Below are 13,416 nucleotides of genomic sequence, written 5' to 3' on the forward strand. Positions count from 1 at the left end.
TGGAATTGAAGTATAAATATGACAAAACTCAAAGAAACCTTGAAAATAGTGTGCGCATGATTCATTCTAAAACGAAGTGTAGTACTTGGAAATACCTATTTGTTGGTGCAAATAGAATAATTTTGCACATTGTATAAAAAAAATTCAATGTGCACCAGGAGATTCTATCAACAATGCGACTTTTTAAAATCTCCTGCAATCAGTAGTTTATTGTATTTTGTCGGTGTAATTATAAAAAGGCCAGTAGTTCAATATGCATTGTTTAATTCATTGACATGCTATTTGCAGAAATGTATTAATAAACACACAATATACATTTTCACATGAATAATCATCTTCATAAAAAATGTGATTCTGGTTAAGTAGAAAGTAGGTAGTGAGTATTATGTACAAAACTAACAGCGCACTAAATGTAAGGCCAGCTGGAAAAATACATGATTATTTACTAAGTTTATCCAACCTGCTGACATTTAGCTTTTAAAAATACTAGTCTTTTTACATAAAAATAAAATCTGAATGCAGATACATTTTGCAGTGCACCTTTGGAAATCGCAATGTTCAGAATTTTTGAAAATCATATTTTCTATATTAACAATTTTCTTATGAATAACTTGTCATTCTAAAATTATTATACATATCAATAGTTTAAAAGAGTACAGGTTTGCATAATAAAAGGGTGAGTTTGATTGGTCATCTTTTTCTATGGAATGCATTTGCAAACATCAGTCGAGTAGTATTCTTCATCTCCTACAGTAAACTTTACATGCTACTTCCAATAAAATGGACCTACAATAGACAGGATAACACCCAGTCAGAAGCGCCTTTGCAACAAATAGTACCTATAACTCCACAGGAAACATGCATCAATACTGAATACCTGATATCAGTCACCCCACACCAGGCCTAGCCTGCTGACACATATAGGAAAGAAATGTGCAATAGTGGACATTAGTGTCTTTTTAGAACTACATTGTCAGTTGTGTGGTTCCACAGGCCAATCCACTGCAGTTAACCAACTTTGGTGCATTTGGTTGTTGATGTGTTTTCTGTATTCTCACAAAACAAATAAAGCAAAGGTTGGGTCAAAAGAAAAATGCTGCACAAATTGGAGTAATGCTTTGTTGCTTAGTGTGTAACTGAAGTTAGGCAGGAGAGAGAAAGGTAATCAGTCCCTCCTCTTCTCTCACTGGTGAGTACTTCTCTTTAAATATAAGGTCTTAGGGCATTTGGGGAATGAGCGACCTTGAGGAACGCTCACATTACACAGCACTGGGGTTCAGAGAGTGCATGAATCTGGCAAGGAGCAGCTGAGTAGAGCTACAGGAACAGCCCAGCGTTACCTTCACTCAAGCCAGAGCTCCTGAGGTGACAACAGGATTCAAGAGTGACACAGGGCAAGTGGGTGCTGCTGATTGGTACAAACATTCAGTCTGTACTGACCCACAGTTATTGCTCATAGTTTGTAAGGGCTATATTCTGTTGTAGCGAAGTGTAAGGGAAAAAAAATTTGAAGTAATTGAAATTATTTGATTTTAAGAGTGAATAAAAGTTTATTCCAGAGGGGTAAGTCCTGTCAGGAGAGCTCAAGGTCATGATGTGCTGCTCTTGCTCTATGAGGAGAAACTGGGCACGTTATCGGGATCAGCATGTGTGCAGGAACTGTCTCCACCTGCAACTCCAGGAGCTGATTGGTGGGTGGGGCCACTGTGGAGCATCTGCAAAGCTGAGAGAATTGTGAATAGTATTGCAGGCCATAACTACGCACGTAGAAAGGGAATGGGTGACCCCCCAGGTAGAATAAGAGGAGTAGCCAGGCAGTTAGGAGTCTCCTATGACTATTCCCCTGAAAAACCGATATATCGCGTTGGATACTGTTGGAGACTGGGGGAGGGAAATGGCCTTTCCAGGGAAAGCAGCAACAGCGAAAAGTGTTGCATCGTGATTGGCTCTGCTACACAGCAGAGGAGGAGAATATGTAGGAATGCAATAGTTAGAAGGGCTTTCAATTGTAATGGGAATAAACAGCGTTTGTGTGGCTGGTATGTTGTTTCCCTGGTGCTAGAGTCAAGGGTGTCTTGGAGTAGCTAGAGGACATTCTGGAAGGGGAGGGTGAACAGCCAGTGGTCGTAGTACACATTGGTACAAATGACAAAGGCTTCAAAAAAAAGGATGCAGTCTTTAAAGCAGAATATAGGGAAATACAGTGAAACGTAGGACTTCAAAGGTCATGATCTCAGGATTACTACCAGTGCTGTACGTTGGAGTATAAATAGGATGCACTAGATAAATACATGCATGGTAAGATGGTGCAAGGGGTGGGTTTCAGATTCCTGGGACATTTGGACCAGTTCTGGAAGAGGTGGGACCAGTACAGACTGAATGGGTTACATCTGGGCAGGATCAGGATGATGTCCGATGGTTCCCTCGCTTCTAGGCTATAGTAATTCTGCAACTCTCTTGAGAATTCAGCAGGTTTTCTTTTGGAAGGATCACATGAGTTAAAAACAATCACCTAATAAATAAATTTATACTGGAGATTTCTAATCTTCAAGAGAAAGGATCATATTTAGTGCTTTTTATTATATTTTAGTAGCAAGGAAGGGTTCTTAAATTTTCTGTAATCAGTAGTTTATTGTATTTTGTCAATCTGTAGAAATATAAAAAGGGCAGTAGTTCAATAATGTATTGTTTAATTCATTAATATGCTCTTTTCAGAAATGTATTGATTAACCACTACACATTTTTACATGAATAATTATCTCCATAAAAAATATGATTCTGGTGAAGTAGAAAGAAGGATGTGGATGCTTTGGAGAGGGTACAGAAAAGGTTTACCAGGATGTTGCCTGCTATGGGGGATTTTAGCTACAAAGATAGGTTGGACAGACTGGGACAACACAGCAGGCCAGGTAGCATCAGAGGCGCAGGAAAGTTGACATTTTGGGCCGGGACCCTTCAGAAATGGGGCAGGGGAAGGGAGCTCAGAAATAAATAGAGGAGGGGTGGGGCTGAGGAAGGTAGGTAGGACGGTGATAGGTGAGTGCAGGTAGGGAGTGGGAATTGGTGAGGCCCCTTCCGGAGTACTGTGTCCAGTTCTGATCACACAATTAAAGGAAGGATATTATTAAGCTAGTGATTTACCAGGATGTTGCCTATCTATCCTTTCTTATTACTCAAACCTTCCAGGATATGGTTTGAGTTACAAAAAAGGCTGGGTAGGCTGGGATTTTTTTTCCATTGGAGCATAGGAGGTAGAGAGGTTACCTCGTACAGGTTTATAAAATAGTGAGTATAGATAAAGTTAATGGTAGGTATCTCTTCCCTAGGATGGGGGATTTCAAGATTAGGGAGCACATTTCTAAGGTGACAGGAGACAGTTTTAAAAATAACATCAGGGCAAATTTTTTACACAGGGTGGTTCGCGCATGGAATGAACTTTGAGGAAGTAGTGGATGTGGGTGCAGTATAACGGTTAAAAGACATTTCGATAAGTACATGAATAGCAAAGGTTTGGAAGGAAATGGACGAGGAGGAGGCAGGTGGGACTAGTTTAGTTTGGGATTTTGTTCGACATGAACTGGTTGGATCAAAGGAAATCTTTCCGTGTGTGACTCCTAATACAGTAGGAGTAGTGTACAGACCCCCAGACAGTAGCTACTCTGTAGGAAAGGTAACAATCCACAAATAATAGGATCATGTAAGAAGAACAGAACAATAATATGGGTAACTTTAATCGTCTTGTTGATTGGGTTAATCAAATTGCAAAGGGTAGCTATGACAACAAATTCAAAGTATATTAGGGATAGTTTCCTAGAGCAATGTGTCATGGAGCCAACAAGGTTATCTTGGATCTGGTAATGGGTAATGAGGCATGTTTAATAAATGACCTTAATGTAAAAAATCCTCTTGGAAGTAGTGATCATAACACAACAAAATGTTGAAATCAACTGTGTTTAACTTGAATAAAGGGAATTGCATTGAATTGGGTAGACACATTAGCAGGAATGATGGACAAAAAACAGCAGCATACGTTTAAGGTAGTTCTTGATTTTCAGAAAAAATACATCCCAGTAAGGGATAAACCAACAATGGCTAAGTAAGGAAGTTAAGGATAGTATCAAGTTGAAAGAAAAAGCAAGTAAAGGAGACAAATGTCAGCAACTGTGTTGAGGACTGAGATAAATTCAGATTCTAGCAAAGGACGACTACAAAAGGGGCAAACTAGCAAAGAATATAAAAACTGACGATAAGATCTTCAATCTAGAAGAAGGAAGATAGAGGTCAAAGTGAACATTGGCCCATCAGAAAATGAATCTGTGGAGATAGTTTTAGGGGAACAAGGAAATGGCAGAGGATTTAACAGCTGTTTCACATCACTCTTTACAGTGGATGATACGTTAAATATCCATTAATACTAAAGAATACAGGGTAAGAATTACGTACAATCACCATCACTTGAGAGTACTGAATCAGAGATAGTAGGAACTGCAGATGCTGGAGAATCCGAGACAACAAGGTGCAGGGCTGGATGAACACAGCAGGCCAAGCAGCGTCATAGGAGCAGAAAGGCTGACGTTTCAGGCCTAGACCCTTCATCAGAAAAATTTTTCATTGGTGATCTGCGACCAGTGGGGTTCCACAGGGATCAGTGTTGGGACTGCAACTGTTCATAATATATATTAATGACTTGGCGGAAGGGTGTGAATGTATTGTAGCCAAATCTGTAGATGACACCAAAAATAGGTTTGGTAAGTGGGCAAAAGTTGAAAAAGTTCACAAACTTGAAGTTGTTCATTTTGGAAGGGAGAACTTAAAACACAGAATTGAGGAAAAAAACTGCAGAAAACTACAACACAAAGCAACTTGAGGTGGCTTTTGTACAAAACACAAAGCTAGCACACAGGTGCAGCAGGGAATCAGGAAGGCTAATGAAATATTGGCCCTTATTTCAAGGGAATATAAGAGTAGGGATGTCTTACTGCAACTGTACAAGGTACTGGTGAGTCCACATCTGGAGTACTGTGAGCAGTTTTGGTCCCTTTAAGGAAGATATCGTTTCGTTAGAGGCAATTTGGAGAAGGTTCACTAGGATGATCCCAGGTATGGAGGGATTGTCTTATAAGCAAAGGCTAAATACATTGGGACTCTAGTCACTGGAATTTCAAGGAAGGGTGATTCTCATATAGAATTCTTAAGGGGCTTGACAGGATAAATGCTGAGAGGATGTTTCCCTTCATGGGTGAGTCTAGAACCAGGGGACATGATCTCAGAATTAAGGTGCTCCAATTTAAGACTGAGATGAAGAGGAACTTCTTCTGAGGGTTGAGAGTCTTTGAAACTCCTCACCACAGACAGCTTGTGGGGACAGAGTCCTTGTGTATATTTAAGGCTAAGATGGATTGTTGATCAGCCAGGGAATCGAGGGTTATGGGAAAAAGGCAGGAATCCTATTGAATGGTGCAGAGGCTCAAGGAACCCTACAGCATACTCCTATTCCTGTTTTTCTTGGTATTAAACAATAGCATTAGTTCAAGATTAATTTAGGATTGATCTGCAGCTGTGAAGTGGCCCATTGTACTTTGTAGCTCAGTGAGATGGTCAGACATCGGGTTAATTCAGGCAGTTATGAAGTGATGCATTTTGCAGTTTATGCTGCCTCATATTTTCACCCCAATTTTAAAATGGCTACAGGAACAGGGATCTGGGGGTCAGGTATATGAAGCTTTTTGAGGTAGCAAGAGAAGTTGATCAGGCTCTTTTAAAACAGTTGGATTCGTGGAGGGAGGGGGGTGCAGTAGGATACAAAAAACCAAATTATGTAAATGAGTTATAATGTACAGGCTCGAGCACACCTCTCCAAGGCCTTGACTAAAAATTATGAGTGAGTTGCTGCTGAAACATCCAGTGGCAGAACAGTCAGTGACAGATTTACAAACTAAGGGAAATGAGAAAAACTACACAGCACGTTGTTCTCATCCCAAAAGGTAATTTTGTAGTTACTTTCAAAAAGGATTCAGGTAAATATTTTCTGTGGGGGCAGTAAGGATAAGAGCAGGGAACTGAGACCAATTGGATAGATCTTTCAGCCAGCAATGCGCTGTATTCTGCAAAACAAACCTGTTTAGATTCAGAGTAGATGACTCACCATGCTTCAGAATGTTAAGTAACAAATATGAATGGATTAGTTTTTTTTTTAATTGCCCTTACAACCACAGTTCTGTCTGCATTAGTTCATTTGTGGTATATATTGTAATTGGAATTAAGTTACCATCAAGGTTGGCGGTGGGGGGGGGGGGGCAGCGAAACTTAGGTTGACTGTATTGGCTGCTCCAAGGATGGACAGAAGAAATCACAGTCACATATTTTTTTTAGAAGCTGTTGTTTAAACAAATCAAGCCAGTCAGGCTTATTCTAAAGCTCTGAATTAAAACATGCCTGGAGAGAAACTTGCTGCACCTTATTCCCTACTAATTGATGTACAAAAAAATATCTGGCACTGTGGGCCAGTTATTTTGTCTTCACTGAGATCTTGAACGTTTTAACTCACATGGATGAGGAGAAAGATAGCAACATTGCTGAACAAAAGCTGGAGGACAATGTGTAACTTAGAAATAACCTTATTCCCATAAATGAACATGACTTATTAGAAGTTATACTTTGCATGACAAGCTTAAAATGAAATTTGGTTATGAAATGTAATTTGCAGAGGCTGAGAGTTAAACTAGCAGCAGATTCATCAGGATAACTGAATTAATTTGGGAGAGAAAGCCCTACAAGGAAGCACTTAATAAAACACACCAGCAGTGCTCATAAACTAAATGGTGTTAGTACAGCTGGATAAAAGCAAAAGCACTTGAAGGTATCTAGTAAAGGCATCAAGTCAAAGGAAAGAGGGCATTTCCAGGCAATTCTCTACAATGATTCCTACCAATTTAAAAACTCTGGCGTGAGCAGACCTCTGATTAAATGGTCCAGTTTTGCCTCCTGGAAATGAGCACAAGGAAGAAAAAGGCTTCGTAGGAAAGCAAAATGTCAGACATGGTGGTCTCGAAGGAAACAAGAAGTTAACCATATTTTACACATTGACAAAACTCTTTATGCTTCAAATGCTGATAGATTTGTGGTTTCAGAACTGTTACATTTCGTAAAGTTTTGCAGACTTGTGAAAGAGCAGAGCAGTGATACTCCAAGCAGGAGTTGTCTTCTGATGAAAGATTGGGTTGGTTGGACCTTGGTGGGGTTTAGAAGAATGAGAGGCTGAGTCTAAGATTGTGGGAGTTTGACAGGATAAATATGGAGAGGTTTTTCCCGTTGTGTGGGGGATCTAGAACTAATGGGGCACAGTTTAAAAATAGAAGATCCTACTTTAAGGTGGAGATGAGGGGAAATTTCTTCTGAGGGTTGAGAGTCTGGAATTGTCTTTCTCAGAGGCTGGGTCACTGAATATATTTAAGGTTGAGTTAGATATCTGATCAATGAGGGAGCTAAGGGACAGGCAGGAAAATGGAGTTGAGGTCCTAATACCCTGATTAACTATGGTCTTTGTGAATGGCTGAGCAGTGTTCAGGGGCTGAATGACCTACAGTCTGACCCTACACGATGCCCCTAATTTCAAATATTCTCGTGCTAAACACGTATTTATTTGCTACTTTGACATTTCTCGAGTATGGACTATTTGACAAATAAGGAGACAAAACTGAGGAACTTTCCAAACTAAAATTCATCTCAGCTCTTGGGTCTGAGGCATAAAGGGGTAATACAAAACAATCTAGTGCCTGGATTCCCACCTCAATCCAGTACAAGGAAGGACAGGGCACTGAGGTTAAATGTGACGGAGTTAAAAACATTTGATTTATTTTTCTCCTACCGTGCTCATAGTTGGGTGCTGCAGATGATTTGATTATTAACTCATGCACAGTCTGTTTTAATGAGGGGTCTCTAATTTACTACATGCTAAAAATGGCCACCAATCTCAAAGTAGAAACAGCGACAGTCAGCTGTCTACTTTCCTTTAGTTAGTTATGTCACCAACCAGATAATCACAACTTCTAAGAGATTGCCTGAAAACATCTGTTAATCAGCTCACCCAAGCAACAGAGAGAGAAAGAGAAATGGTAGCCATCACCTGAGACCCACTGCTGCCTGTGCACACCACCATTAGCCCTCTGACCGTGGCTTCAAGCAGCTTGAACAGCAGAAGCTGGAGTAGTACTGATTGGAGCAGAGATTGGCTTGTACTATCAGATCACAATTAGCCAGTTCTGGCTGATCCACACACGACGAATCATGGTCTGTCAGCTGCAGCTCTGGTTCCGGGGCTGAAAAAACCATCACGTAACAAAAACCTGAGAATCTATCCAACCGTGTCCATTTCAGCGTTATGTACCACGTGCTGAAATTGATTTTCAGTTCACTATTAATTATGATCGGGAACAGCTTGGGTTGTGTAAGGAGTAAAGTTAAAGAGTAATTTTCACGTGCATGATTGTTATCAGCTGGGATTATCCCCTATTCCCTCATGCTTTCCAATCCAAACATATGATTACAAATTCACATCTTCAACAAAGGCATTGACTGTGCCAAATCACATTTACATTATGACTTGAATGAACTGGATATAAAATCCACATCACTGAGAATCCTGGCCTGTTTCAGAAGGGGCTCTTTACCAGGTACATAATTTGTTCCTTCAGATTTTTCTAGTTGTGACTTAATATCTCCAGCTAATGAGTAAGCAAAAGGTGAACTAACATTTGTGACTTGGTTATAATCGTTTCTGCATCTTCAGTCTAAAACACCTGTTTCTAGAAAAGGACTGCAGTGGAACCTGTGAAATTGAAGTGCAGAGTTCAATTTCCTTTACCAACACCACCACATTTATTTAATTCAAATCCTGTTTGCTTCCCCCTATGTACAGTAAGGTAAGATTATTTACCTTCGAATGGCACTGGACTATTTGAGCCTGTATTCACGGACAAATTGGGTTAATTCAGTTTGCTGTGATGCCAACAGCGTGGGTTCAATTCCTATCACCAGCTGAGGGTACCATGAAGGACTCTTCCTTTTTAACCTCTTCCCCTTGCCTGACGTATGGTGGCCCTCAGGTTAAATCACCATCAGTAACCCCCCCACCACCCCCAACTCTCTCTCTCTCTCTCTAATGAGAGAGCAGCTCTGTGGTCTGGTGAGATTTTGGCAACTTGCCTTGATTTCCTAGTGTGCCAGGGTGGGTGTATAGCAATGTAGCAAGTACCTTTGCTGGTTTTTGTGACTTTCTTCCTCAGCTGGGGACTGAGGTGAATTTGAACATTGTTGAAACCTCGGATGGATTCAGTCGCTTGTGTACCAGTGTAGTGGGTGGAAACTTTCCAGGTTCTAGACAGGCAATGGGGTCAGTGAAATAGTAGGAATTCACATCAGGGCATCTCCCTGACACAGAATTTCCCAGTGCCAAGCTGACAGTTAGATAAGCTGCCAGCTCAAAGGGCATGGGCAGCTCATTTGCAGGATTAAAAGTCCAAATGTTTGTATAGGACTAACATTACACCACAGGGTGTGACTGCCAGCTACCTGGAGGTGCTAGTCAGGGTGGAGGTTGGCTACATCACAACCTCAACAATTCCTCCCCACAAAGAGATCTGCTTCTGCGCTCCCTAAATATTGACATCTCTGTCCAAGCTCCTGAGATCTTGTCCCTGCCTCAGGAGCACCGTTTCTCCCAGTAGCAGAAGTTAGCAACTGGCACAGGAGGCACCCAGTAGGGATGGTACGAGTGTGTTCAGGACCTACCCAACACCCAGATCAGGGTCCTGAAGCTGGACAGCAAAATAATTATGTTGTCTTGCCATCAGCTTCAGCTCCCCCCTCCCCCTCTGCTCCAGCTTTCAGGAGTGTGATGGTATCAGCTCTGCACCTTGGAGATAACTGCAGAGGTAACACACACTGATTTAGGATTTCCAGAATTCCCTTGATACCCTTGATCAGGAAATGCTGTAGTTTATTGCAATTCAGTAGCTATCCGTAGTCACATGAATTACTGTGTATATTTAAAAGATTGAATCAATTGCTTCGCAAAATCTGGACCAGGAGGTTGGGGGGAACGTGATTTCGTGATACATTTGTAAAATTAACCCCATGTAATTGGAGCTGTTATCATCTTCTGTTTTACTCACATGTGACGGTCAATTCAGCACTGGCACTGACCGAGTGAGAGCCGCTGTACACATTGCAGGTGTAAGTCCCAGAATCGTCCAACTGGACATTGTGCAAAGTCAAAGTACCATCTGGGGAAACGTAGATATGCTCCCCATCTGTTCGGAGGGGGATTCCATTCCTGTTGGACAATGACAACCAGCTCAGAAATTGTACTGTTTTTCAGCAAATATTTCCCACCACTCCCACCGCTATCTATTAGCGTACTCTTATCATTATACATATCACAGAGGGTGGTGCGTGTATGGAATGAGCTGCCAGAGGAGGTGGATGCAGTTAGAACATTTAAAAGGCATCTGGATGGGTACACGAATAGGAAGGGTTTAGAGGATCTAGGTCAGATTGGGATGTTTGGTCAGCGTGGACAAGTTAGAAGGGTCTGTTTCTGTGCTGTATGGACCAATCACTTTTGTGGAGGTGAGGGAGGAAAAGGAGAAGACCAGGAGAAGCATGAACGGTTTGTTTGAGCAATAAATGCAGTCTTCTGTTGATTATCATTGACTCTGATTCACTTATCAATGAGGAATTCCCTCATGGTGAAGGATTCACTGTGAGTGACAAAATAAACCTTGTATTTATATAGTGATTTCCATGACCATGGCTACTCCGAAATCTTTGACAACCAATCTAACACTTTGTTGGTAATGTGTTCGCTGTTGTGATGTAGGAAAGAGTAGGTGTGTGCAGGATCAGATGCAACAAACTAATGACCAGACGATCAGGCGATAGTAATGTGGCTGGTATCCAGGATGCAGGTACATAGTTCCTTGAAAGAACCGTCACAGATAGACAGACTGGTGAAGGTGGCATTTGGCACATTTGCCTTCATTGGTCAGAGTATTGAGTACAGGAGTTGGGACATCAGGTTGCAGCTGTACAAGACATAGGTGAGGCTACAGTTGGAGTACTGCACACAATTCCATTTGCTCTGCCACAGGAAAGATGTTATTAAACTGGAAAGGGTGCAGAAAGATTCACAAGGAGGTTGCCAGGCCTGGAGAATGTGTGTTATAAAGAAAAGCTGGATAGGCTAGGACTTTTCCCTTGTAGAGTAGGTGTTGAGGGGTGACCTTATAGTTTTACAAAATCATGATGGGCATAGATCAGATGAATAGCCAAGATCTTCTTCCCAGGTTAGGGGAGTTTGAAACCAGAGGACTTAAGTTTAAGGTGAGAGGGGAATGATTTATAAAGAACCTGAGGGAAACTTTTTCACGTAGAGCGTGGTGCACATACGGAACAAGCTGCCAGAGGAGATTGTGGAGGTGGGTGCAATTACAACATTTAAAAGGCAATTGGATAGGTATACGAATAGGAAGGGTTTAGAGGAATATGAACCAAATGCTGGCAAATGAGACTAGGTTAGATTGGGATGTCTGGTCAGCACAGATGTGTTAGACTGAAGGGTAATTTTCCATGCTGTGTAAATTTATGACTCTAGAGGTCATAGGTTTAAAGCAGCTGGGTTGCAATTTATTACATATACTTTATTTACCTTGTCCACTGTACATTAGCATTGGAAGAAGACACCACACACGGAAACTCTGCTGTTCCCCTTAAGGCCACATGTAGATCCTGAGGTGGTCCAGTGATCTTCAGTTCTCCTGGTGAAGATAAAACTCAACTTATGTCTTGTTAAAGACATGGTGTGTTTTATTTGTAATCTCTCTTGCACTGAGGAGAAGGAGGAAGGTGAGCATCAGCAGTATCCCCAAGATAGTGGCTTCCCATGCACCATTGTCCAAAACGGTCCTGTCTTAAAACCTCACAGAGTCCTCAGAGAAAGAACATCACACTGCAGGAGACAACTCTACCACAAGACTGCGACAGAGAACAGCAGCAACTTTTTCTGACACTCAAGGAGGGATACAAGTTGGAGAAAGGCTCTCGTCCCTTGGAATAAAGCACACTGCAAGAAGGCAAAGGGAATGCTCCCTCACACTATTTCCAAGGTCACTGCTAGGGCCTGAAGGAATGTGATTAACAGAAGCTATATTGTGAGGAATCACAACGTTCAGAACAGTATGATACTGCCCCTGGGCACCTGACAGCGGTGGGGGGGGCGGGGGAAGGTAAAGTACATGCAGGCCAGCAAGTCCTGTATATGCCAACACACTACCTTCCCACAGTACCAACCATCTGGACGTGGGTTCTAGGACAGGGAGGACAAATATAGACATAATGGTAATAAGTCCACGTTGAACAGTCACCACACCACGGCCCCATCCACATGAAGCCACTAAGCCAATAAAGTCAGGCTAAAATTTGTGATAAAATGCCATGAACTGCAACCTTTCATACCTGCTGGGTGTGTGTGACTGGCTCCGTTCCTCGTCCTTGTTTGAGTGTTGGATCACAGACCTCCAATGGTTGGTCCAAGCTTATGGGTAAACAACAGTTTGCTCTTGCCTTGTGCAGGATGGCTGACTAGAAAACTCACAGCCGCCTACCTCCTGTTACCAGGTATATTGTCAGTGTTTTCAGGCTGACAATCAACCTGTTTGACCATACTACAAATGCATCTTCCACTGTCAATAAGTCCTGGTGTGGATTTTGAATCGGGAGCTGTGGCAATGTTCCTTGCTGTACTACATAAAACTAACAAAGATTAACATGCTTTAATGAAACTAATTCCACAAAATCAATTTGGAACCTACCCTCCATGGCTCAGTTACAAGTTCTGGGGGTGCTATGCACATGTTTTAAAAGAGCCTCATTACTCACGTTTGACCTTTATTAAATAAGCACTTTTCTGGGCTCAGCTTGGTTTTGGCTCACATCGGGACAACTGGAGCCAGGGAAGGAATTGGTTAATTCTATGCTGTTGGTCCCCTGGCTTTCTGTGGTATCACTATGTTTTTCCAGCAGTATCTGAGATCAGTTTTGAACACTACAGAGTGAAGACATTGACCTTGAGTAGGCTTAACCTCACTGTTATCCTCAGTGAAAGAGAGACTTTGGTGGACTGGGGTCCTGATGCACACCATGAAATTAAGACACCACCTCAGGTCTAGGTCAAAGGTCCCATCACACTGTTTCAGGGAACAGAGCAATTTTTGGTTGACAGGAACAAGAGACTTTCTGGTTATCATCATATTGCTTTTTGGTGGGATTTTGCTTTGCACAGACTATCCCTCAGGCTTCCTACAGTATGACACCTCTGAAGGACTTCATTCGCTGTGTGTTGCGTCCTCATTTACTGAA

General features: G+C 41.8%; 1 protein-coding gene across 1 annotated transcript in view; it reads right to left on the reverse strand.

The window, feature by feature from the left end:
• Nucleotides 1-141: 141 nt before the first annotated feature.
• LOC109920158 (papilin-like) overlaps nucleotides 142-13,416 on the reverse strand; it is a 32,605-nt gene continuing 19,330 nt past the window's right edge. Inside the window, exons 11-13 of the mRNA XM_048600488.1 lie at nucleotides 11,708-11,816; nucleotides 10,173-10,333; nucleotides 142-786 (exon numbers count right to left, since the gene is read on the reverse strand). Coding sequence (XP_048456445.1) covers nucleotides 767-786; nucleotides 10,173-10,333; nucleotides 11,708-11,816 — 290 coding nt within the window. The 3' untranslated portion in view covers nucleotides 142-766. The remainder of the gene's footprint in view (nucleotides 787-10,172; nucleotides 10,334-11,707; nucleotides 11,817-13,416) is intronic.

Source organism: Rhincodon typus, chromosome 8 (assembly GCF_021869965.1).
Source record: "Rhincodon typus isolate 14 chromosome 8, sRhiTyp1.1, whole genome shotgun sequence".
NCBI lineage: Eukaryota > Metazoa > Chordata > Chondrichthyes > Orectolobiformes > Rhincodontidae > Rhincodon > Rhincodon typus.